Source organism: Mycteria americana, chromosome Z, assembly GCF_035582795.1.
Source record: "Mycteria americana isolate JAX WOST 10 ecotype Jacksonville Zoo and Gardens chromosome Z, USCA_MyAme_1.0, whole genome shotgun sequence".
Taxonomy (NCBI): Eukaryota; Metazoa; Chordata; class Aves; order Ciconiiformes; family Ciconiidae; genus Mycteria; species Mycteria americana.
In genome coordinates, this window is record NC_134396.1 from 6,891,221 (window position 1) to 6,918,559 (window position 27,339).

The window sequence follows — 27,339 nt, forward strand, 5'->3', positions numbered from 1 at the left end:
AATTTTTCTACTATTTGTCAACTACATTCAGATAATAGAACTAAAGCTTTAAATGTAGACCATCTGTTGTTGTCTTTATAGGATAACTGGCACAGAATAAAATGCAAGTAATTTTGCTTTGATCTTTCATTTTTAAGTGTGTATGGCGTAAGTGTCTATAAAGAAAAAAAGACCAATGAGATTCTATCATCCTTTTTGTTCCCTCCTCTCAACCTATGAGCTCCTTCACAAGTCTATCGGTACAAAGTAGTTTTAAAAACACTAACTCAGAATACTAACAACAGAAAAACACAGCCAATAAGAAATGCTAACATAACTTCATCCACAGAGTTCTTCAGAAATATTTTCTAATTCACCTTGCAATAGTCTTTAAAGTAAGCAGCTGGGTAATAAATATTTTCTTCACTGTAAAACTAAAAGAACTGACCTAAAAATTAAATATGAGATTTTCCAAGAGAAGTGTTTCAATTTTAAATGCCTCATTTTTTGCAGGCCATTTTGAAACTTCTCTCACTTTCAAGACTGGCAGGTACTAATAATACCAGAATACACAGAAGATATGAGTGTAGCAAAATAAGATATCTCTAGTAGCTGCAGTTCAACTGAAAGCTTATGGATTGAAGCATTAAAGCCCTCAGGGGATTAGAAGAACTTTGACACATTTGAAAGTGATTTACTTTATGGCAAAGGGAAGTGTCATTATCAGAAGTACTCACAGTCATATGTGAAAATAAGTACATGAAACTCAGTTGTCTTTAGGTCTTTTGTTGGGTTTGATTAAATACTACTTGAATATGTTTCTGAAATTTTCAGTAATTTTGAAAATATTCACATAATTGCACAAAACAGTCCAGCTAGCAACATTTATATGTTGATGTAGTCATTATTAATGTGTTTGGAATTCTCAAGGATCACAATGACATTATGATCTGTGCACAGATTTAGGTTTGAAGCTCTTGAGCTCCTTTTACAATTCGAATAAATGTTAGAACAAGTAAACCAGAGCACTACACTCCTCTTAAATGAGTCACTAGAACATCCTGAAACAGGTGTCTTAAACTAGTGTGAACCATTGCACCAACACAACAGATTATTTGGCATTCTGAACAGCTGTATTTTTGCCTTGTAAGCAACTAATATCGCAAACAGGAGTAGGAAACAGCTGCAATTTCAACCTATCTCAGGAAAGAACACAGCTGATTTTATAACTGACAGTCAGGAGGGTGTAGAAGTCTCCAGCAGGGAGAAGAGCATGACAAGCTGGAGTCTGGGACTGGAAGCTTCTGAAGCTGCTTTGCCACTGACAGTAAATTTCTATTCTGTCTTTCAGAACTGCTTTAGAAGGCTCCAGCCCCCTTGCTTGAACTGAATCTGCTGTATATATAGAGTTGTGCTCCAGCCTATACCTAGTAGAAGGAGGATCAAGCAAGTAGGAAGGAAAGAATTCTAAAACCAAAATAATAAAAAACAATTAGCACATTTGACAATAATGGCCAGTAAAATAGTGGCTAGTAAACGGTTCTAATACTAGTCCCATTAACATCAACTCAAATCACATGCTTGCTTCCATTGTTTACAGGGTGTGAGCTATGGGAAGAGTAACTAGGGTTAAAATGATTTAACTAACACATAATAAAAAAACAGCCATGGTATTACCTAGAGATTTTCTTAGCTTGTATTTTTGTAAAGCCCAGCTCTGATGGAGAGACGTCACCTTCTACTACAAGATCACTAATGATGTCAGTAACACCACTCAGACCAGTAATTTGCAGGGGATCTTCCAAAGAGCTTAAAGTTAGGCAGGGGAAAAAAAAAAAAAGTGTTACTAATTTAAAGTAGAACATGCCTGTAAGAACACCAAGCTAAAATCCTTCCTTTTATGCTTAAAATGATAACACTCAGGTTGTTTTACCAGAAGCCTTTGGACTGAATTTTCTTTCCCTTACACCTCACTGTATTAGTGCACACAAGCAATACCTGGATAATGTGCGTAGATGCACTATCTTTAAAAAGTTACCAGCCATCACCTTAGCTTCACTGTCATCATGTACACTTCAGCCAACTTTGTAGCTCCCTAGTGTGAACGGGACAGAATGAGCGAGACCTGACTAACATCAAAGGTATTGCAGCAAAGAGGGCTTTGAATAAATCATCCAGAAATATGGCCCCATCCAGAGCTGAACTGCCTGAGCTCCACTGGGGTGTGTGAACATGGCTGGCCCAGAGGAGACTGAGCCTGGCAGCCCAGAAGGCCAGGAGCACCCACAGGGTTTGTACTGCTGCCCATGAGCGAGATAAGACTGTGGGATGCTATGAGTTTCAGGAACCCCAACTCTCAATGAACTTCTGAGCAAGAATCAGTGTGAATGAGAGAACAGTTTTACCTAAATTTTGCCCATTTCTTTCCTCTCTTTTAATCAATTGCTCTCAATAAAAAATAAACCTCGTGTGGTTTATGATTACAAGCTACAGTTGCTTCAAGTTATTCCTTTGGGTAAAAAATTGCCTCACACCCATCCTCAAGGTATGTAATCACTCCCTAATCTACTTCAGTCACACAAGCAGCTTCACTTAAAATACTTTAAACTAAACCATTCAGCTAACTGCTATGCTTCAAGCAAAACAATAAAGGTGGGTAACTGAGCAAAATGAGCAGGAAGAAAAGGAAGCCAGCTACTGTTTTATACTGCACAACTGGATCCAGAAGACTAACAGCAGTTAACAGTAAAATATATGTATGTCAGGCCATTTTACTTAATGCATAAGATCATTCCAGTTTTGAAATCTTCAGTCTGTTGCTTTACACTGTTCATATGGTAACACTTCAAAAACGTTATGGTGATAGCTGGCCTCAGTAGATGACTCCTAACAGTAGTTACATGTACTTGTTCAAAAACAGTAGTTTGCAAATAGGAGAAATAACAAGTGCACAGAGGCAACAGCAGCATCTACATTAACAGGTCCGTTACTTGTAACTAGAAAGCAACTTTGGATGCTTCTGCAGCTTTTGCATGAAGTAGATCTAACAGGCACTACCAAAGTCAGAGTAAATGCCTGAAATTAACTAACAAAAAGGCTTTCATTCAGTTTGAAAATGAATGCCTACATTTATATGTAAGTGCTGGTTCCACCTTGACAGTCCCCTTTTTGATAGGAGTTTAAAGTAAACAAATTTTCAACAAAACCAATGTCAAAATACATACCTATTATCACATACATCGCATATGTGAAAGCCTGAAACAGAAACAGCCTTTGTTAATAAAAGCTTTGCACTTGTACACAAACTAATAATACATATGTTAAACAGCCTGTGAGACAAAACACAGAAATATATCAACCTGAATATGTTGACATTAAAAATACATACATATTGTACATAGGCTTAATGATAGGAACCATGTTTTAACACCTTTTAAGATAGATTGCTGCAAATGTGATTGTCAAATGCATGTTCACCTGTACAAAGTATATCTCATTTTTAGAAGCTTGAATGCCAGCAATGCAGGGAATAGACAGACCAAATAAGACCTCTACATTTTTAAATACCAGCAATAAGTTGTTTGCATGGTGATTTTTCCTCCTCCTTTTAATGCTACTGCAGTCTTCATAATTGCAAAGATCAATGTACTGTCAGTTTGCAAAATGAAATGAGACCTCATAAAATAATGCTTTAGGACACAGCCAGTAGTTACTGTATAGTGATATAAAACAATTTATTTTGCTGATGTGGGTTGGATTTTTTGAGATCTCACCTCTCTAGAACATAGGAGGATGACAGAAATAATGAAGATAGCTTTAGGAGGAAGCTACGAATGTTCTGTGGCACTGTGCCTATTTATATTCACGTACACTTAACTAAATAATTACAAATCAGCACAGTGATGGGTTTCAGAAACAGACCCAGTTATTAATTTTCTTCTCAATAATGGTGAATTTGAGTGCAAGTATAACTGACTGCTGAACTGTTTTCAAAGCTCAGTGGTACTGTTTCGTCATGTAACATATAAACTCATTATCAATGCACATCATGAAGCCATTCTAAATAATGCAATCTAGACAGACTGACAACAGACTTTTATGAGCTCATTGGCATTACATAACATTCTGTATAACAGCAATGAGAAGGTATTACACGAGGAAGAAAAGGTTTACTTATTTTTAAAAGGAGAAAAAGGGAAAAATAAACATTAAAGATTATACCAGAAGATGACTTTATGCCACCGGGAAAGTTAGAAGCAGAGACTGCAGAGGCAGGAGAGTGTACTTCCAATGTAGTATAACTGGGTACAGGATATTCCAAGTTTAAGCCCTCCTTTTCATCATCTGTAACATCTTCAAAAATCATGCCCCTCAAATAATGTTCTGATTCTGTGAAAAAATAATAAATATAGTAATTAGTGTAGACCAATGAAAAAAACCCCACAATCCAAAACCTATCACTCATATATATTTGTTAGTGGCATATTTAGTTTATCTATCAAACCTAGAACAACCTGAACCTAGATCAGTTGTGTCTCCCTATGAAAGGGCACTACCAGAGCAGTGAGGTATGTACCAGTCCTGCACATGTGAACAAAAAGACTAAACTATGAGTTGTTCTGTGTGAGGCTAATGGACATCTTAAATATTGTCTTATGTATAAATACAGATATAGCCATCATTTGCTTCTACCACTTGGCTTTGTATTAACTTTATAAGTACATTAGACTATGTTTTGGTGTGAATGTAAAATGGACCTGAAGTATGTACCCCTAGCACGCTCCTTCTTGGCACAGTACAGTAGCTGTAAGTAAATAGGTACTATACAGTCAATTGCTATATAAACAATAAATAGTACAATACATCAGCTCTAGCAAACAGTTAAGCTGATGTAAGGTCTTATTAAAATCAGCAGATATTACAACTAAACAGCCACCAAAGATGCATGAGAAAAAATTCTTCATATACACAGAGAAAACTGAGGACAAATTTCATATCCTTTTATATCAGCAAGGAAAGCACTCATAAGCACCATGTTTTGATTTTATGATACAAAAGAAATACATAACACCATCTTTAAAATCCTATACCCAAGTCCTGCATTATGGTTTTGGAAAAGATAAAAATAGACAGATATTATGAAATGCATTTTTGTTGAAGCAGTACCCATAATATTCAGATTTTCTACCTTTTGATTTTATTTCTCTCATATTTTTTATTTTTGGTGCGTATTTCAATAATACCTTTTGGGATTGCATTAAACTTCATCAGTAATTAAAATTTAGTCAAGTTTCATATTCAGTTGCAGGTTTACTATCCTTCTGTTAACTGAACACATACCATCATCAATGATTCTAGCATCTTCAGAGAATGAAGGATGAGCACCAAGGTCTGAATTGGCAGCCATTTCAAAATCTTCTATTATTTTCACTAGCTATAAACGAAACCCAAAAACTAATTAATGATACATTCTTCAAGGTGTTTCTGAGACTTACACCACAGATAATCATGCAAAGTTTGCCTTAAATACATTTTTTTCCTCAGATCTTACAAATATTTTAATAGAGTATTCTGATTCAAAACAAAGAAAACAGTTCAAGTAGATTCATTTCACCTAAAGAGTTCAATCTTCTGGACCCTTACTCTGAGAAAAATACATATGAACTGTATTATCCTTGTGAACAGTTGTACTACTATTGATCACATTATTTTTATTTTAAAAATAGCTGAATGTATCTTATCTAAAAACCATAGAAATAAAAATATTTCTGTATTCTTCATAGGTCAGGAGTTTCCTGAAGTTTAAAACTAGAAAGTGAAAACTAAAACTGACTAACCTAGATTGAGACATTTTACTGAACATATTCTTACAAAGAACAGGCCTCAAAAGTGATTTCTAATACATAAAAAATTGTTATAAAGGGAATGACCAACTGGTGTGCACTGAAATAAGGGCAAAAAAGAAAATGGGTTTATCTTCAGGATTTGGCTAGATATCCAGAAGAAGTTTTAAAACCCAAATGCAATGAAATGCTGAAACAAAGAAAGAATATGTGAAGATTTTTTTTCATTACAAACTTTTAAAAATCTGGCTAGATAATCACCTTGATGATGGATATAAGTGATTAAATAATCCACCTTAGTGTAATAACTGCGTGTAGGTGACACAATGAGGTCCTTGCATTTCTGTGAATATATGGAAGGACAGGCAATGGACACTATTAGTTTGAATGATTATACAAAAAGTAGATGCTGTGGAATTACACAGTGCTACTGAATTCACTCTGTAACAAGCCAGGTCTACAGGAATTGGAAATTGACTTAGTTTTCTTGATGTGCAAAGAAAAAGAAAATTTTTTTACCAGCTAGGTAAAATCAGAACCTACTGGCTCATTCTTAGATTAATCACTCCCAATTTGCTCTAAACTTAATAAAGAAGTCAAAGTGATGTGAAGAAGTAATTGCCAGCATTCCCCATTTCACATACACCTGAAGTCAGCCAAGCCTGAAGTTTTAGGCAAATTAAACTAGATACAGTATTAAGAGGTCAGTCTGTTGAAAATTTTTAACTTTTTATCATTACCTCTGTCATGACCTATAAAACAGTAATTTCTGAATAACATATAAGATAATCTGAACGCACTATGTCCAAAATGCATTTATTTTACTTCTGTATTTAGATTTATGAAAATGTTGAAAATGCAAATATTTTATGAAATAAATAGGAACAGGTTCCAGAAACAGTCACATAATATTCTGCAGATGCACAGCTGCAGAAATCTTTGCCAAAAAGGTCTCCTGCTCTGCCTGAACTTTTGTGCTATTCCATTTTCCCAGTGACAGAGAAATTAAATATATTCTGCCCGTTCACTAAGAACATCACCATTCTGGCCAGCATTTGGTCCATTGTAAGCAACAATGTCAGCCAACAGACACAGCACTAAATGTGAATGAACTGTATATTATTCTCAATCTCTCTCAACATATACTAAGCAGATTTGAAAATACATCATTCCAAAACGTAAATTTTGTCTTTAGCTGAAACTGTTTCAGACACAACAGTTAGCAGTCAGAACTCACCAGTCTGGTATTTCTGAAATCCTCCTCCATATTTTCTGTTATGTTCTGTAGTGTCTGTAATTGCATATCCATTTCCTGCTGCTTTGTGGAAAAGTATTCTTTGCCAATTACTTTGGATGGAAGCCCCGAAGAAGGAAAAGTTCTGTCATCTTCATGTACTATGTTCCAAGTCACACTATCTCTAGCAGAGTCTGACTTCTTATCTTCCTTTTGCACTTGGCTTGATACATTTTTCAGATGATCATCTTGAAATAAAGACAAAGAGTACACCAGCATCCTTGAACAAACTGCAAACATTTAAGTACTGCAAGTAATTAGGCATAGCTGTTCTGAGGCAGAAATCGTCACAAAAGAAGTCAAATGTATACATGTTTTAATGTATAAGGCTAAAAAAGCAGGAGGTGAGTTGGGGAAAGGCTGCAGGTTTTCTGTAGGAGGTAAGAGTATCACAACAAAAGTGTATAGCTTTTTTTTCTGATTTAAAAACGAAATGTTTTACCTTTCTTCTGAAGTGCCTCGGGTGGAATTGCATTAGTAACAGAAGCTGCCATGTGATGAAGTTTTGTAGTAGATGGAATTTCAAACTTCTCACTTTGCTGTGCAGGAGCTCTCTCTTCTGCAGACTCAGGTATCGTGGGCAAATTGTTAAGGATGTCACCGTCTTCAATGTCAATGACACTGATATATTCACGTTCACTCTAAACAAGAACAAGTTTATGAAGAGTTATACAGTATGTGTTTTGCATGCATTGTTTACAGTGCATTGTTAACCATTTCCTGTGTTTACCTCTTACCACTTTGAGTTGAAAGGCTTTTTGTTTTGGAGACAAAATAACTACAACCTTCCCTACAGTATTATACAACTGACTCATCCAGATATAAAGAACCCAAATTCATGAGGTAAGACAAACAGTATACTTAAAATGTGTTTAACCATATGTACATTGGACCACTAACCAAATCAGGTGCATCTGACAGAAAGGATGGCAAAGGCCTCTCATTCACTTCAGTGGGGAATCTCAGGTTTAAATACATGTCTGGTAGTAGTACCCAAGGGGCACTAGACGATTCTATGAGAAAAGAACAACAGTCAGTATTATATTTACAGTAAAAGCCACAAAACTTCAGACAAACTATTTGGAAACAGGTCTGCATTCTCTAAATTATAAGAAAAGCTTTGATTAGCATTTCTTTTAAAAAATAAAGATAGACAATGTAGCTTAATAGGTTTCTTTAACGTTTGCTTCTAACAGTAAATTACTAAATTATTTTCCATTTTGGTGATAAATTAGCAGAAAAGTACTCAAAAGATTAAAATCAAAGCAACATGCTGCAGCCTAAATTGCTATGCATTTCCAATTCCCTCCTGAACAGGTTAAAAAACCCAGAAATCTGCATCTTTGCTTGATCAAAATAAATGATACTACTCGGCTAGAAAGACCTCTAATAAACTACTTGCAAATAAGTCAAACAATGTAGTAAAGTAATCTTCCAAATGGAACAACACTGTTGAATTTTAAAAGAAAGGAAAAATTAACATGCTCACTTGGTACGACAGGGAAAATACTTAGGTACTGAATTCTACGTAGTACAATTTATCAAGGATTTATAAAGTGGGGGGAGAAAACCCAAACCAAAATAAATCTTCTGGAACACTGTTACTTGGCATATGGCTATTACACAACTTAGCAGATGCACAGAACAACTGTATAATTAGCTGAGCTACTACAGCTCGATTTCATGTGGAGCTGTGATCTGTCTTAACATCCCACTGGTCAATCCATTTGGTCTATGTAACAGCAACTGCCCAAGATTAAGTGTCACTAAAATCAAGCTAAAATCCACAAATGTACCTCCTCATACAGGAATACAAAAGCATATGTACACTGCACCATAAAAAATTCCAGCCAAACTTTTCATAAACAGTATTATAATTATTTCACATTTGGTTTCAAGAAGCCAGATAAATTAGCATCTTCTTGCCTATACCCTGCATTAAGCTACCTCATGTACAAACACCATGTTAAAATATTGTAATATTTTTATAGAATTCCCAAACAACGAATGAAGTAAAGAAAGACTGAAGCCACACCTGACACAGGAACAGACATAACTGACTCATTTTTTTGAACTTCAGAAACCTCATTTCCAGCACTGATTCCAACATCCTGATATGATTTGAGCACTTGATAGGAAAAAAAAACAAAACCAAAATGCATGAATTTAAGGAGAGTAAAGACACTGATGACATTATCTGAATGTACGTTTCTGACTTCCCAGCTCACAATCAAAGCAAAGTTGGGGGGAAGGGGTAGGGAAACAATTTCAGTCATATGTGAAACATTGTCTAAAATACATTTAAAGTCAAGTTAAGTTAAAAGGAGCTTTCAGAAGAAGTCACAGCAGAATTGACTGACAGAAAGCATGTGGAGACTCTTAAATAATTGCATCAGTAATATTTTTATTTATAATTATTTTAACTAATATTTTGTAACTTATATTCCAATATCTTCTGGTTTAATACTTTTTGAAACAAAGGTACGGCACAAAAAACTGTTTTTCCCTTTAAAAACTTACTCCATTTTGGAAACTGACCAAGTATCACAACAAGAAGCAATACCAGAAAGAGTTGGTTGCTGTAGGTCCCACAGGTATCACTTACCTGGGTGAGTATTTGTACTTGCATCTTGAGTTTCTGCTGGTTTTTTTCCTGTAGAAGCCATGTAATGTAAATCTGCTGAAGTAGTAATTGCTTCCCCCATTGTGTCTAAAATGTGATAATACACAATAGGTGTCTACAAATAATGCAAGAATTAGAAATCCATGAAAGCAATAATATTAACTCAAAACTATGGCCTCCAATAGATTTTTCTTTGCATTTCTGACAGATAATGTTAACCTTTCTCTAAGTATACTTCATGAATGATTTCAAGAAAAGTTTGTACTACCTGCCTTATGTGAATATGCAACTGTACTGAAGCTTACACTGTTACGTTGAATAAAATCAAGGCTCAGTTTGGACGTGCAATTTTTAAATTAAATATTTTAGTATGCTGTAAAATAACAATTTGTTTCATATTTTAAAAGGAGGGAAATATTTATGACATGTATACCTTTATTTCTTTATTGATGTTTCTACAGAGCTTTGCAAGCCAGTATTTCTCTAAGGCCAATTTCAGAGAATGGATTGCATTTTGTCCTCTGTTAGGACTAAATATTGTGCTCATTTAATGTACTAGAAAGAAGCAAATCTTTCTATAGGCATGGTCTTCATTTTGCAAGCTAGAAATATTCTAAACATTTGGTTTCTTTTAAAAGAACCTTAAATTTCATGTAATTAGAATATGCAGGCAAATAAAACTGAAATATCATCTTTTAAGAACAAACTTATTTAGAATTTGAAAGCATTGTTTACAGCATTCTTCTGAGGAACCACATGAACAGAAATCACTGTGAACCACAGTTACTGAAATTCACTCAATATTCTGTTATTATTTCTTGAAGCCCATTATTTACAGACATAAATACAAGATTATCACTTATTTTTAAGAAAACTTAAAATACTTCTATAATTTTCAGGAGAATTATTCTGAGTTTACAGATAATTGATATAAGACGTTAAATTTGCCTGCATCTCTCTCCACACCAATCCCCTAAAAACTGACTATCCCAAGAAAAGATTGAATATCTGTTGTACATCCTGAAAGGTTCCCCTCATATTCTGGGGAAAGATCCCATAAGCCATTATGCTGTATAGCCCACAGACTACACAATTTGAGTTTTTAACGTCTTGATGACTATAGAGTTTTCCTTCTAAATCTAACAAACTTCTGTTCCTTGACTTATTTAAGCACTGAAACCATTAAAAAGACTTGTACTTGCCCATTGAAATGAAGAAATCATCTTGAAGGTAAGATGTAGATTTTGCTTGTTGATCCTAATATAAGGAGAAAAAGAATTATCTTAAAAAATAGTTCCAATGCCAACTAAAGTCTTCCTTGATGCCGTTCACTTTCCAATATACCCCCTTTGAGTAATGATTTGGGGGGGGAATTCATTGTAACGTACTTTTCTTACCCCCTTTTTTAATTCTTCTGATCCATTCCAACTTAGTGGAATTACTGACTATGTAACATTCTTTCCCATATGTACCTTGGGGCGATTTGCAGTAACACAAATTCCTCATTCTTGCTATCTCTGCTGTACCATAATTAACATCTCCCAGGTATGGTGAGGCTCTCCAGCTGCTGTGCTGGACAGGGAAGTCTCAAAGAAGGTATGGTATGGACCAGAAATAGAGCCTCCTGCTCTGCGTAGTGATCTAGCTTTAAAAGTGGTAGTGTTCTAGCTTGAAATCTGGTACTTGCAAGGATAACCCCAAAATATGCTAAAAGATATCAAAAAGGCCTAGGCAAACAAACAGTAGAAGTGCATAAAGCAAAATCCAGCTTGACAAAGACTTTCTCTTCTCAGTTTCTTGGCTGAGACAGAACTGAAACCTCATGCTCCCCATCCCCACCCTTATATTGTCATCATCTAGCCTCATGTGAAGAGAGTAAAGCCTCAGTCATCTGTCCTACACTAAACAATTTTTTTTTTTTTTAAGCAATTAGCGTTTGTGTATATATTTACTTTAAATGCACATACAGACAAATATCCTATCAAAATAGCCAAGTTCATGTCCCAGGAAAACAAAAGCAACCTTGAAATACTTTATAAAAATAAATCTCTTGTTTACAGGAGATGCAAGTATATGAAGGAAAGATGTATATTGTTTCTAGGCTAGAGCCTAGAAGAGATTTACATGATTGTTTTGGTTTACAGTTTCCTGCTTCTTTCTTTCCTGTTCATACTTGAATGGAAAAAGGCAAAGAAAAAAAAAAATATTATTCTATACCCCAGTCCCTGATTCAACAACCATCACTGTATCACTAATACTGATGATGGAGTCATCCGGGCAGAAGGACACACTTGGTTTCTTCTTTTCCTCCTCTTTCATTTGTTTCTTATCACGCCTCTTTTGTCTGTCAACATATTAATTAAAAATAAAAAATAGATAGAAATAAGAACTGCACTGAAATAATAACAATACCTAGCATTGTTTTCTAAGAAATATTACTATTAAGAAATATACACTGAAATAAAGGTGGAGAAGACAAACACAACTGTTGCATACAGATCAGTTCAAAGCACTACTTTTGCCTACCAGAAATCTACATAAAATTGTTGTAGGAACTCATAAAAATACTTAACAATCACACCAAAATCTGTTAATTGTCTAATAAGCTATTTATATCAAATATTACAAATTGCATAACATTTCATATCTATATTTTGAGTGCAATAAAATAATCATTACTATGATTATAAATCATAGTAACAATACTAAAATACTCCAGCAAGAAACAAACCTCTGTTACCATTGAAACTAACTATTTTACTAAAAAAGTTGCAAATTTTCTTTAATATCTGATAAGCAGATCATAAGACAGCAACTGTAGCTTCAAGTATTTCAGCTGATAATCAAAACAGGTATTCTAAACTCCAGCTGCAGTTACTTATGTATCAGTTGTTTTTAACCTTAAGAGTGAAAAACTCAAGAGTATGTGTTTCCAACTGCCAGAGCTGGTAATCTGAAGCAAGTGTTCTGTTCAGAACACTTAATAATCAGAAGCAAGTGTTCTGTTCTAGATGCAATGATGCCATTAACTCTTCCATGGAAAAAACAGATCTGTGAAATGTCAGGAATCTATTGATGTTATATAAGAACTGAACAAAGATATGCATGCAGCTTAAACTGTTTTAACTGCTTGTGCAATCAATTAACAAAGAAAAAATCAAATTTCAAAAGTCATGAATAACATACCTAGCAAAACAAAATAAAATATCTCTTCAGCAGGAATTTTGCTCATTACTGTCTGAATTCAGAAACAGAGCCTATATCTTGAATTATATTGAAAGACCATAACCCTCTCCTTCTTCAAGATTACTACTAACAGTCACGCTATGCAGCGCAGACAGTAGCCTAGTAAGATTCACTGTGTAAGCAGCAGAGCATTTCATAAACTATATATAGCAAACAGCCAAAACAGATGACAAGATTTTAAACCACAGATACCAGTATGAAAAACATTTCCCCTTGAATCTTCTTCCAATCAGCCTGATAAGAGCAACAACCCCTTCATGCCCTAATGCTATACTTCTCCTGCTTCGTCTTTACCAATATTTGCTATTTTATTCTCCTCCAATAGAATTACATCCAATCCCACTTTATTTGAAGCTGTTGTAAAAACTCACACTGATTTCAAACGTATAGGTTACCAGTAAGTCTTTCAAAATGAAGACCCACTTCAGAAGTATGGCTTGCCTTTTTCTATTACTCTGCACATCTCTTAGTTCAAATGGTTCAACATCAGTTTTTAGTAACTGGATAGGTTCAGTTTGGTCCTGTCCAAAGGAAGTACTGGGCACAGTACGATGCTGGTGGCGTTGCTCAAATGCAATGAGGTCTTGATGTGGAATGAGTTTTGGTGCCTGAAAGTGTTCAGAGAAAGAAGCAAAAATGAAACAATGATAAAGGAAACAGAAAGGGGAACCCCAGTCACATTGGATGCACAGAGCAGGTCCAGTTCGGATCTCAGTTATACAAACACAACTCTGGTAGCAATTTGTGGAGAAAGTGAAAATGTAGTATTAACAGCATCAGACCAGAATCTCAGCTAATATGTACATGTGTAAGCTATTTTCTGAAAGTAAACTAAAAGATATTAATTTTCTCCACAGAACGTATTTCACTAATATTTGCATTTCTAATGTATGTAGTTGAGGATGAAACTAGGAACTGTGCAATGTAGACAAGGACAGAAAGCAGCAGCTTTCAAGGAAAAACATTTCCATTCTTTTCAACTGGAATGGGCAAGCATATGAGAGTCTATCAGAACATTTTTCAAAACATCAAGCTCTCAACATCCAGGAGATAAGGTTTTCTTAACAAGCCTTTCAGCATTCCATTTCTGCCCTTTCAGAAGAGGATTTCTTACTGCATTCTTTGTATTTCTGTGCATAATTCTATTTAAATTTCTGTAAAAACAGAACTGTTTTTTACTATATAAATATTATCCAGTATTTTAGATAGTAAATTCCTTACATTCATTATTAATGGGCTGAATGTTGATGAACTATGAAATGTGGAATCAATCTAAGGTTGTTAAAAACATTTCCAAGCTTGCAGCTTTCCTCATATTGACGTGCCAATAAGGAGGTACCTTAGCTCCAGATCCCTTCTGGTAGCTGTGCTGAACACTTCCAAATTCCATACTCTGGAAACATTAACTTATTTTTGGTTAATAAGAAACTATTAAACTGAAAAAAAACCTACAGCTTAGAAAAATATATTATTAAAATCCAGTACCTTCTTTTTTTGAGGTAAATTAGCATGGAGGAGTGATATTCCTGTGTGCTGTAGTGTTTCTCTGCAGTCAGTCTCCTTTGTTACAGGTTTAGCAGGTATTAAAGTAGTAGTGATTGGCTGTCTTACAACTGATGGAAGTCTAGGTAATGGGTCAAGTTGCAAGTGCAACAGTGGGATACCAGCCAGGTTCTGAGTGATCAGGGCTTTGTCCGTATTCACATTTGCAGAGAACTGCTGCTGAGGTGCAACTTCTTGCTGTCTTTCATACTGATCTAGATTCAGGTGTTTGGGAGGTCCCTCATGCACAGTTTCTGCCCATCTTTTCTCTTCCTCATGCAGTTGCCTTGGGATCTCAGGGTCATATCTACTCATGTTCAAATCTGCTGTTGACTTACTCTTTCTCGGTGTGTATGATGACTGATGGTTCCATAAGGAATCTGATGAACTCCAAGCTACTCGTGGTACTGGGGGTGGTCTAGCAAAAGCTGATGACACTTCTCTTGCATGTAAAAATGCTGGTTTGAAATGATAACCTGATTCAAGCTTAAGCAAAGGAAATCTGTTTGAGTAATTCACGTTTTTTTCAATAGGGATAAGCTTGGGTGTTTTCTGGATGTGCGAGGGAGGAGCTAAGAGATGAAGTGGTTTAGCAGGTGCTGAAGAATGCAAATCTTGAGATGGTGGCATAAATCCTGTTTCTCTGCTGTGGCTTTCTAATAGGCTTAAAGAAACATTCACATCCAGATGATTCTAAATCAGAAAAGCAAACAAAACAGCATTTGCAAGTACCTTGAAACAGCAACCATGCACTAAACATGCACAAAAATGGTATAAATATTTTTTGTCTACAGCAATCGTTACAAAAACATTTCCTAATTTAACAGGACAGGTAACTTATCAGATATACAGAACAGTCTTCATAAATGACACTTTGATATACCTACTTTTATATGGCCATTGTTGCTTTCACCTCTTAAATTACTCGCTGGTTGAAAATCAAAGCTCTTTTGACCAGGTTGTCCTTTATCTTCTTGAGTGGGCAGTTGCGTTTTCAGAGAGCCATTGCCTTCTGCAGGCTGGTGTCCTTCCAGGTGAACGGATTGATACTGTTGCAAAATTTGTTGCACATCTGGCAGGTTGGCAAAGGATGACTGCACTATTTGCATTAAACTCATGAAGTTGATTTGCTGTAGCTGGATACATACACAAAAAGTTCACACTGTAAACAACTTCAACAGGAATCTTAGTGAAAATTCTATGTCTAGGCTATGCTATAACTGTTCATTATCCTGTTAATACAGGTGACAAAATAAAGAAAACATCCCAAAGTTTCAATAATTATTCATTTGTGTAATTGCTTATTGTAGTGGACTTTCTTTTAAGATACATTAAATACCTGCCACAGACAGGTTATGCTAAAGCAAGACAAATCCTTTCACTTTTTTGGTGAAGTCTGAGTAAATGTAAGGTCACATAGAATTGTCTCTATGTACTAAGAAAAATTAAATCCTAGTATAGCTGCAAAGTTATTACAGCTTCAGAATTTTTCCTATACTATTAGAGCACACTGCATTATGTGAACTAAAACATACTCAAACTTTTATTATTATATTACTCATTTTCTTGAGTCAAAAGCAAGAGTTAAGTCTAAAATAAATTGCCACGTAGTTTACGTGGAACTGGAAATCTCTTTCAAAAACAACCACACACAAAATACCTTTAAAACACCAATTATCCCCACTGTTTAACACAGTTTATACCATGAACACTATTTTCACTAATGAGATGCTCTCACCTGAACTAACTTAAACATTTCATCTTGGAGCATCTGCCTGACAGTTTCTGATGTGTTTAGTTTCTCTTCACTAGGGACTTCTTTCTTGACATCTTGCTTCTTTGCACAAATAGAAGTATTGGAGGCAACACTTGACATAGTTGACACAATAGTCTGAGAAGGCTGACCATCACTTAGAGAAATCTCTGTATTACTTGAGAACGAAAAAACCAAAACTATTAAAAACACTCATAGTTCAGAACACCTATACTAGGTTGTCTTAAACCAATCCAGCAAATTTTAAAGATATCTTCATTTTTCTAAAGCATAATTAATTTGTGGGAACAATTTAATAATTAACACTGCACAATCTTCATTGGAGAGCACGTATGACATCTTTTTCCTAATGCTTCCTAATATACTGAATGAAAAACAGTAATAAAGATGTAAGATCTATCTCATTTTTTAGTCACAAGGGTATCTGAAATGTTCTTGTCGCCAGAGATACTGGCAGAAACCAATGACTTGACAGAAAGAGGTCCTGGTTAGTCATAAAGCCAAACAGCTGATGGAAAATGGAGAAGACCATTATTAGCTGAAATAAGGGAGATGGCAGATTCACTTTCATTTAAATAATTAAAGGTGGCTTTATATATTTGGAATTAAAAATCAACAACAAAATTTCAGATCAGAAAACAATTAAAATAACACATACCAGATAATACAATATATTGAATTTTCTCACAAGAGATAATTGGATCTTATAGTAGGTAAAGACTATTAAGTAGATGAAGTCCTCAAATGAACAAGAGAGGGTTAGAATTTACATTAAGTTATAAAGAAACTGAAGGACTTTACCTACATCAACAGCAATTGACCCAAGAGACACTTCCCTATTTAAGAAAAATGTTGACATTGCTATGGGTACAGGCAACCTTTGGAGGATTTTTGACAACTGAACAGGATGGCCTTCAAGCATGTAAAGAAACAGAAGCATAAAGCAATGGCTAATGAGTAATACTGAAAAGGTTTTGGATATGTAATAGGTGTGAAGAGGCACAGGAAATCTTTTGGAAGACAATTAGAATGTCTAAGCATAGCATGAAATCCTAAAAGTTGGAGAAATTTTTTTTTTTTTTTTTAAATCTGGCATGAAAAACTCAAGAATGAAATGAGACAAGACACACGAAACTGAAATCCAAAGGGACGCATACTTCAGATCTTCCTCTAAACTGAAAAAAACTCATAGAGGACTGTTCTAGAAGTGAAAGCCAGAGATGGACTCCTGACCTCTTTTCCCAATTCCAACCTTCTCCCTGTTTATAGAAATATTATGTATATGTTTATGGGTATCTAGCAGTTGCTGTAGGACATATACATTTTAATAATTTTCTAAAAATATGAATATAAGTTTATAATGTTCTTGTTTAGGTGTTTTATGTAACAATGTATCTTCCATAGTAATATTATATAATTATAATGATTCTGTCTGGAACCAGAAAACAAAAGTATCACTTCTCTTGAAATTTGGAAGCTCTGAATTAATATGTTTGATTCCTGTGATATTCTGGTCAACATGCAAGAGTACATGATCCTCAAGGATTACAGTACAAAAAGGTTTCAGGAAAGGCTACTTAATACTACAGTTTGCAGGTATAATATACTATACCTGCAAATATTTTGTTATCAAATCTACACATCATGTTATTTCAGACTGAGAATTTAATAGGGGTAATCCATTTTTCATTATATAAAACATTATAGATTTATCTTACCTGGGAATTTCTACATCTTGTTCTAAAGAAAATGAGTGAGAAATGGTGCTAGTAACAACCTCAGTCATGCTATAAAGAAAGAAAAAATTAGTATTGTAAATACTACAATAATTTCTTGCAGTGTTTATTTTCATTTTATGTACATTTATATACATATATGTGTGTGTGTATATATAACCTCCTGAAAACGTATTTTAATTAGTATGAGATAAAATACCTGAAAGCCACCTGATCAGAGCTATACTGACCTGCATTGCTTCAATTACTGCATTACACTGCAATTTGAGCTGGCAAATATTGACATTCATGCTTTGTCTCCCTAGCAATCAGAAACTGACTCAAACAAAAGCACTGAAAAGGTTCTGGCTATTCAACACAAACAGCAGGCAAAAAAGAGGTTGATCTGAGTTGACAAAAGGAGAGAAAATTCAATTTAAGAATTTAAGCAATACTGTTAATATCATTACAATCTGCATTCCTAAAAAAGAAAAGCCAGTATCATAAGAAATCCTTGAGGGGCATCTTATGTGCAGTTATTTTTGTTTCTTTTAAAGCAAAAATATATCAGTTTAAAACAGTAGAGGATTCTAAGTCTTTCTAAAATTAAGCCATTTAAAACTTTTCCAGAAACATTATATATATACAGCCACATTTATTTATATGCCATCACAATTAATAAGACTTCCTAAATATTAAGACATTCAGGCACTGTATATCAGAGGAAAAGGTTTCATTGTTACACACAAATTTGGTGGATTCAAGAAGAAAGCTAATTGAAATAATAAAAATAGGTTGATATTTTTCTATCATTAAAACAAATTAAAAAATCTCAAAGACCAATATTCCTTATGGTAAACTTAACAAACCCTGTGTTTTCAGAATATAGAGATTCTTCCCTTGAAAAACTTCAGAGAAATCAAACTGAGCAGTAATCTATTCAAACAGATGATGTGACAATCAGGCTTATGGACTGTTTCTATAATTTGATATACATTGTATTATAAATGTAGAGATATTATAAAACATAAAATTTTAAAAAGATCATAATGAAGTAAATTTCTTAAGTTGCGGAAAATACCTCCCTCCCTCTTTCAGGAACTAACAAGCTTATTGCTCATATCCATTTTTATCTCACCTTCTGCTTCCTAGACACCAACCTCTCTTTCTTCTATGTTGTGTAACAAATTAACTGTTAAGTTTCCTACAAATAACAGCTCTCCACCTGTATTTAGACTGAAGATGCTGCTCCTGTTTCAAGTCTGGGGAAGTAATGGTGTACCTGAAACCTTTTCCAGTTATTCACTATCCTTTACCTAGATACAAAATATACCTTCCCGCAAACCATGCGTCTTTTATTTGATCATTGCTAAAATAATTCACCCAGCACTTTGTATATGTGAAATGCGAGATGACTGAAATTTTGTTTCAAACTATGAGTTTGTTGCTATAAACAACAGCAAGAACCCATTGAGACTTCACTGGATAACATAATTAACAGAACTATTTCAGCTTTTTAAACAAAGTTAAAACAGAAAAAAGTCTCTCACGCATTCTGTTCACCCTTTCCTTCCTTCGTTTTTTCCACCTTTTGGTCTTCCTGGGGACTATCTACATTTGAAATGGAGACGTGCTGGAATATAAAAAGATGCATCTGAACTCGTAAATTTTTATATCCCCCTTCTGCTTCAATAAAGTTTTATTTTATTAGCCTAAGGCAAACATACTTTTTATTAATCAGCCACTTGAAAAATCTGACTGAAAAATAATCAAAATGACACACTTATCAGAGGACAGCTACAGATCAGAAAGAAGGAGATATCAGATTCATCTGAGCGTCTTTCTTTTTAAGTCATTATTATGAGTTTTTATTTACAAATTGATATCCGTATAGTACCCTGGAAATAATACTCTGCTCATCTTGCACTTCCTAGGTAAGGACAAAAACATGGAAACAACCCTATTATAAACAAACTATTTACAAACTAAGAAATTGAAACAAATGCAGGATTTTACACATGCCACAGATTCACTATAGTAAAATGCACTATAGAATTGAAGACCACAATACATTTATTGTTTCTGATCCCATTAACAGCACTGAATCTAGAATACTACAGGCAAGTAAACTGATGGTGTTGCAATTCACTTTTCAGCATAAGAGCCCTTAGCCAATTTCAAAGAAAGGAGACTTATAACCAAAGATGATGCATGAAAAAACAAGGCTTGTTTACAGATCCAGTTTGAGTTTTCAGACAGGACCAAAATAAACATCTTTTTGCCATTTAATTTAAAAAGAAGCAAGCATGCAAACAAGTGGTAGAATCTTTAGTTAATCACCCTCTGACAACTTCAAAGACAGCATGCATTTTTAAAGAAAAAAAAAGTTGTTAATACAGCTTTCTAGCATAACAAAATATGCATAAGAATCTGGTCTATTAACCAGAAGACCATCTGTTGGGGTTTTTCTTCTAATTTACATGTTTTTGTATATATGTGTGCATACATAAACTTATATATTTATATGTAGTGCTATACAGTATATAGATTTAATGTAATTTATATATATAATTATATACACTATATATATATAGGCATACACACATTTAGTTTTACAAACAATGAATCAGTTTTCAAAAGTGCTCACAGCAGATCTCACTTTATCACTGTTTAATTACTTGTGACTTTTATTATTGATTTAAGCAGGGGAAAAAAATTCACCAATCCTAAACACTTTAAGCCCTCAATTTCTGAAGTATATTGAGGAATTCAGAATATTTTGAAAACAGTATTCATAATAATTTGATGCTTCTATGCAAGGATGGTAACTTGCCTTTCCTCTTTGATGTTCTACTGGTTTGATCTTGACAGAGCTATTGGAGCTCTTTGGAGTTTCATATAGCTCTTCAAAGAACTCTACAAAATAAACACAATTACTCTAAATCAGAAAACTACATGACATGAAGCACTGCTATGTTATTTCTGTCAACTGGTCACAGTAGTCCATGAACAAGGAGAAAGGGGTTGGGAGATCTCTCAGCAAATTCAAAATCTATGTTATTACTAGTGATGATGCATGCACCAGAAGGAAAAAAAACACACAAACAAAAACCCACTTATTTTTCATGGTTATTTTCATGGTAGGAATATGACAAACTTAACTTATGCATACTCAGCTCTTATAATTTTCAAATCATATTTTACACAGTTGCATGCATATTTTTGGAATTAAAGTAAATGATAGAATTAAATATGTTAATATACATTGTCCTATCTCTATAGCAAAAAGAAGTTACATAAGTGAAAAACTGATCAGAAAGTCTTAAGAAAGCAAGTGTATAAAATTTAGTTATAATATAAAATGGATACAATAATAATTTCAATAGAACAATGAAAACTTATTTCTATTTTTTTATTAAATAAACAGAGGGACATATAATCCTATTCAGGCAAAACTCCTACCGTTTTGTGTGTCAGACCATACTAAAATCATATACCATAAAAACGAACCTCCACTTTCTGATGTTACATCTAACTCCTCCTGAACAAATGGTCCCACTTCATTAAGATCTTCAGTCATATGAGGTACAGAATAATTCCCATGATTAATTTCCTTCTTATCAAAACATTTTGACTTTGTAGACATTCTGGTAATTGGAATTACAAAAGGTAATTAATAATAGAAATAATCTAAGTATTTGACTTAGTTTAAGTATGCTGTTCCTCTCAGATTGCAGGCTAGTGCATAACTGTAACAAACACTGCTGTGATGTAATCAATATTGATGTAAATTTTCTCTCTGAATTTCACTTAAACCAAGATCACTACTATGTTTTGGTATAGCTGTGATTTTTTAGTGACATTAATGGTACAGTCTTTCAGACAGGCTGTTTCCAGAAAAATGTAACCAACACATATGATCCTCCAAAAATGAAAGACATAAATTGCACCATGACTTCAAAATCATCTGGTTAAGATTACATTTATCTCCCTCATGGAAACTTCCTTTATTTAAAAAAAAAAATTCTTGTCAGAGAAGACACACAATAATGTCTCACCAGTGATAGGATGAGAGGAAATGGCCTCAAGTTGCAACAGGGGAGGTTTAGATTGGATAGTAGGAAATTTTACTTCACTGAAAGGGTTGTCAAGCATTGGAACAGGCTGCTCAGGGAAGTGGTTGAGTCACCATCCCTGGAGGTATTTAAAAGATGTTTGGATGAGGTGCTTAGCGACATGGTATAGTGGTGGTCTTGGTAGTGTTAGGTTTACGGTTGGACTTGATGATCTTAAAGGTCTTTTCCAACCTATACGATTCTGTGATTCTGTCTCAGAATACTAATACCAAAGATCTCGTTTCTTTCACACAGTAGAAGATGAAGAGAAATGTCACAAAGGATTTCAGGTTAAAGAATCTCCACCTCCAGAACTGTGTAAGATATTAACAAGATATTTACTGCCTTTTCCATCTATTTTTCTGACATGCACACGTATGAACAGAGCTGGACAACAGATCCAGGGAAAAATAAACTAATGTTGTGAACTCGCATCTCACCATATGGAAAACTACACTAAAGAGAGTGCCAGTTATCTGAATTTTTTGAGAAAACCATGATATCAACTATATCAGAAATCTAGATTCCATTTCCACAACACTAAGTTATTAACAACCATGTACAATTCACTTCATATACAACAGCTACATTATTTTCTACCTAGAATTATGTCTGCTGATGGAGAATATTTAATCTGCTTCATGCAGCTGTAAACAATATGCATGAGTTTGACTTTGCACTCAAAATTAAACATGTATATAACATGTAAGAACATTAGAACTCTTCATACTGACATGCTGCTTACCTGAGGAATTATGACCACCTAGAGTTCTTAGGTTAACAAAAAAGAAATTACCCAAAACTGGTATCACAAAGATCATCATAGGCTTGTACACTCTGGACATCAAGCGGAGGATTGGCCACCATGGAAGAGCCTTCATCCATACTACTTTCTTTCTCTGTCCTAGACTGGGCTTCCGACAGAGATGCAAATTCTTTCAGATATTGATTATCCAGACTCTAATGATAATAATAGTAATAACAATGAAAATTCACTAGTTAAACAAAAGATAGTTGATACTTTTAAAAAACCCCAACGATTTCATATAGTATGTTTATGACCCCAACAATATCACATAGTATGTTTATGCTTAACTTCATATCCTTTTCTCTGTTATAGATCTGAGAAATTCTGGATTTATAGTTGCCTGTGGAACCTGAGTTTTGCCCCTTTTTATATTAAGTGAAGCAATGGTCCTCTGAGTTAAACAAAGGAAACACATGAGAGATTTGTTAGCATCAATTGAGCCTCCATTGTCAAAGACGCTATGTGACAATTAAAAACACTCTATACAAAGATACACAGTAAGATCTGGCCTTCATCACCCATAATACAAAACTGGTATTAAACTACTCTAAATTATTATAACTGAAGACAGTATGAGAGGCAAAAAGCCATACATAATCATGCAGTTAGATGAATGCACAAAATTTTGCCCGTAAGTTGTAAGTAAAATACAGGTGGCATTTGTCAGAAAACAGAAAATACAAACCAAAACCAAGACAAAATCTCTTTTCATCTGGGAGAAAAGCCTTCTCAAAAAAACCCCACAACCCTCTCCCCTCAAAGGCTTTCATGTAGACTTAATTAAAGAGGATAAGTGATCCAGCTGTCCCTAAATATAAAACAAAGCAACACACATCAGGTTCTTCTGGCAAATCTTTTATATTAACACACATTCTCCAACTCCATGTAAGAGTGCTAGATAGAAATTCAAAATTCACTTTTCACCAATCTTTACCTAGTTTAAATACTTCAGTCAGATTGTATCTGCCTGTCCTCAAAGACAAATGAATCTAAATTCAAGACTCCCCAGATAAACTATTATTTCTTTATTTTTGTCTTGTTTTTCCATACTCTATCTCCAATACTAGATTGCTTCAAAGATAATGTCTAAAACTAGACACAATGGCCTAACTTGTAGGAATTTGCTCTTGTAGGAATTTGCTCTTTTGCTAACTTGTAGGAATTTGCTCATTTATCTAGATAAATGAGTTGGATTTTAAACAGGACTTCCAAAGAGAACTTTAATCTCCAACCAAAGTCTTCCTACAGACAGAATTCAAATATTCCTGGAATGTTTCTCTTTCCCTAGCAACCCTTAAAAGACAGGCTGTTAATCAATATTCCAGGTTTTACTGAGAACAGAACTATGAGGTAAAAGATGTGTGTGATTTTTTTTAATGGCATAACTAACTCATGCACTTCATTAACAATTACCCCATCCTTTTTCTTACCTTATATTTTATGCTCTTTGCTTGAGATCCATCCCTGTATAACTGTTCTAACAGCCATAAAGAAGTAAGGACAGCAGCTGCTGATGTTTTCACATGTATCACTGGGAGAATCTCTTCTAAGGAATCTCGTTTATTGGAACCACAGAGCAGTCTTTTATCAGACCATCTGATCATCCACTCAAGCAATTTTGCAATATTGCTCAATTTACCCATCAACTCTATAGCTAGTTCTTCTCCTGGTACAATATCAACTATATCGACAGTTTTGTAAATGTATTTAGAAGTTGCCTGGGTTTGCAGGCTACAGAAAGTATGGTTAGGAAAGGTCTGGCTTGCTGGTGCAAAAGTGACTCCTTGATTGTCGCTCTGAGCTCTGTAAATTGACTTGTGTTTTAAACTAAATAATCCTTCATTAAGTCGTTTCATTAGGTTACACACAGAAGGTTCTGTTGTCTGTACAGTGGACTGTACAATGGTTGGATTTTCCAAAATATTTTGGTTTTCACTATAGACAGACACCGTTTCAGGATCGCAAGATGCCAGGGTGACAGTATAGCAAGACCCTGCTCTAAACACACTTTGGCTTCTAGTTTTGCTTTGTCGACGTTTTAGTGTTGTATGAACATCAAAAAAGAGAGAGTTTAATTCATGCTCTCGAAGAAGTCCAGAAAAGCTAGTAAGAAATGGAATTCCAAGGTCACTGTATTTTACCAGGTCTCTCTCAAGAATATAACTCAAAAAGAGTTCTAAAAAAACAACATATTCATCATCATCACGTTCGAATTCCCATGCACCAACTATAGGCAAATTACATTGATTATGCCGGCCTTTTCCATATGTTTTGTCTTTATGTTTTGTTTTGCAGTTAAGAGCTTTTATCTTGCATGTGGCATTTTTGCTACTTATTTCTCCTTGTCTCTGATGGTCATTATCCCTGTAAGACAACAAACAAAGTACTGTTAAATCCATTCCATTTTAAAAATTAAGAAGAATGTAAAATCCATTTTAAGAAGAATTACATGAAAAAAGTAGGTAAATGAAACATTAGATCCTTTTCTTCCTCTATTGTTAAAAACAGGTAACTAACAAAACCAAATTTGTATTAATACAATGTTAAGGTGGTAAATTAATCAAATGCAAAATCTGTATTTTTTACATAAACAGCAACTCAGCAGCATCATATATGAACTTTGTCATAGCTGATAATAATTTGCACTTCAAGAACATATTAGTCACATATTAGTAACTGATATAACATTGGCAGTTCTATGATTTAGTAAATTTGTAATTCTTCCTTAGATAAATTACGCAAAGTGACAATTATCCTGTTTGGTGAAAAGATCACTTGAACAGTAAGAGACAACATTTTTCTTTTTTTTTTTTTTTTTTTAATAGAAAGCTTTCTGCTGCAATTTTTACGGTACCTTTGGAGTGAAGGTGTTTGAACACTTGATCCTTCAGAAAGCAAAGCATCAGAAAGTGTATCTGCTGTGTCAGCATCACTATATGCCTGAGGATTCCCAAGATCAGTAAGTGTGCTTCTGCTTAAACTAGTGCCTAATGAGAATCTGTCATAACAGTGTTCCTCATCATCTGCTGCTCCCTCTTCTTCTGGCTCCCAAATATTGATTTCTATGGGGCCTATGTTCCTTATTACACGTCTTAAGGCCTTCATTCTCACTTTTTCAGTAGCTTGTATAACAATTGACATCATTTCTTCACTATCAGGACCTACTCAAAGAAAACCGAGATTTAAAATGCAAACTTCACAGTTTCCACTCTTGAATTGAGACATGAATGAACTTTGAATCATCAAAAACTACAGCCATTTAGAAATACAGACAGAAACTGTGATAAAGTGAAGAAACATCATCAACTTAAAAGTCATTATATTCTGTTACTGGTATAGACGTATCAGAAAGAAAATACAGAATTTGTCACAAAACTCTCTCAAAGTTGTCTAATTGAAAACTATAATAATTGTTTTACATGGGGTATGAAAGAAGGTATTGTCACAAGTTAATTAATTAAGTAGGGTAAAAAAGAAAGTTCATTTAATATTTCCTGAAGAAGGATGCACGCTACCTTTAACAATACTGTGTCTGAGTCGCTGCTGAAGACCATGATACTTATCTCTTAGTGGAACCCTTATATCTTCAGGATTAGGAAATGCTTTTACGAAAATCTCTGCCACCTGCACAAAATACGTATCTTTTCAATTAGCTAACACAGAAGTAAGGTATAATTTCCAACAGAACTTACACCACCAAAAAGTCTAACCAGTAGCATTTACAAGGAGAAGAAACATTTGTGATAATCTCTATTGCTTTTGTTCTAGCTTTAATGTCTTTTACCTTTTTCACTGGTGGCAATTCCCCAAGCAGACTTAAAATTACATCTTGAACTAACTCTTCAACATTCATGAACCTGCAGAAAGGAAGCATTCGACAAGCCCACTCCACTGCATTCAGACAATGCTCAACTGTAGAGGCATCATATTCATTCTTCTTCAGATCCTAAAAAAAAAAAAAAAAACCACCTTGCTACAGAAACATTAATTGATATGAACAATATATTTCAGCTAAATTATTCATACATTGCAAATTGTAATGATTCTTCCCTAGCCAACACAAAATAAAACCAGCTAACTTAACAGCCAAGCAGAGAAGTATATGATGCTAGGAGACAGATCAAGGTTGTAATGGACCATAACTTACATCAAAAAATAAGAAGGGGGGGGGAAGAGTTTTTTTTTAAATCAGCTTAGGAAATAATTTCATTAACACTCTGCTGAAGAGTGTTTGCAGTCATTTAGAGTAAAACTTAAGGATTTGATTAAACTAGCTGTAACTGATTAAATATACTGAATTAGCAGATGAAGTAAATAATTTTACTGTGACTTAAGGGGATCGTAAATTCTTTCTTGGGAGCAAGATATTTGAGCCAGCCAAGAGGCTTTTAAGATGGATC

General features: G+C 34.4%; 1 protein-coding gene across 3 annotated transcripts in view; it reads right to left on the minus strand.

Moving 5' to 3' along the window:
* CPLANE1 (ciliogenesis and planar polarity effector complex subunit 1) overlaps positions 1-27,339 on the minus strand; it is a 62,931-nt gene that overhangs the window by 7,164 nt on the left and 28,428 nt on the right. For 2 of the 3 annotated variants that reach the window (XR_012773468.1, XR_012773469.1), the window contains 18 exons: positions 26,724-26,885; positions 26,455-26,563; positions 25,794-26,100; positions 24,370-25,303; positions 22,928-23,091; positions 21,527-21,663; positions 20,850-20,932; positions 19,567-19,649; positions 18,020-18,088; positions 16,266-16,458; positions 15,415-15,663; positions 14,471-15,220; positions 13,409-13,593; positions 11,957-12,083; positions 10,942-10,996; positions 9,722-9,854; positions 9,152-9,244; positions 8,017-8,129 (listed from right to left, as the gene is read on the minus strand). Coding sequence is in view for 1 of the 3 variants with exons in the window: in XM_075488540.1 (XP_075344655.1) it covers positions 1,657-1,788; positions 3,204-3,234; positions 4,201-4,362; positions 5,320-5,413; positions 7,060-7,304; positions 7,559-7,757; positions 8,017-8,129; positions 9,152-9,244; positions 9,722-9,826; positions 10,942-10,996; positions 11,957-12,083; positions 13,409-13,593; positions 14,471-15,220; positions 15,415-15,663; positions 16,266-16,458; positions 18,020-18,088; positions 19,567-19,649; positions 20,850-20,932; positions 21,527-21,663; positions 22,928-23,091; positions 24,370-25,303; positions 25,794-26,100; positions 26,455-26,563; positions 26,724-26,885 (4,781 nt within the window). In the remaining 2 variants the exon portion in view is untranslated. Of the gene's footprint in view, positions 1-1,656; positions 1,789-3,203; positions 3,235-4,200; positions 4,363-5,319; positions 5,414-7,059; positions 7,305-7,558; positions 7,758-8,016; positions 8,130-9,151; positions 9,245-9,721; positions 9,855-10,941; positions 10,997-11,956; positions 12,084-13,408; positions 13,594-14,470; positions 15,221-15,414; positions 15,664-16,265; positions 16,459-18,019; positions 18,089-19,566; positions 19,650-20,849; positions 20,933-21,526; positions 21,664-22,927; positions 23,092-24,369; positions 25,304-25,793; positions 26,101-26,454; positions 26,564-26,723; positions 26,886-27,339 lie in introns of those variants that run through there. The other variant, XM_075488540.1, reaches the window with a different exon arrangement.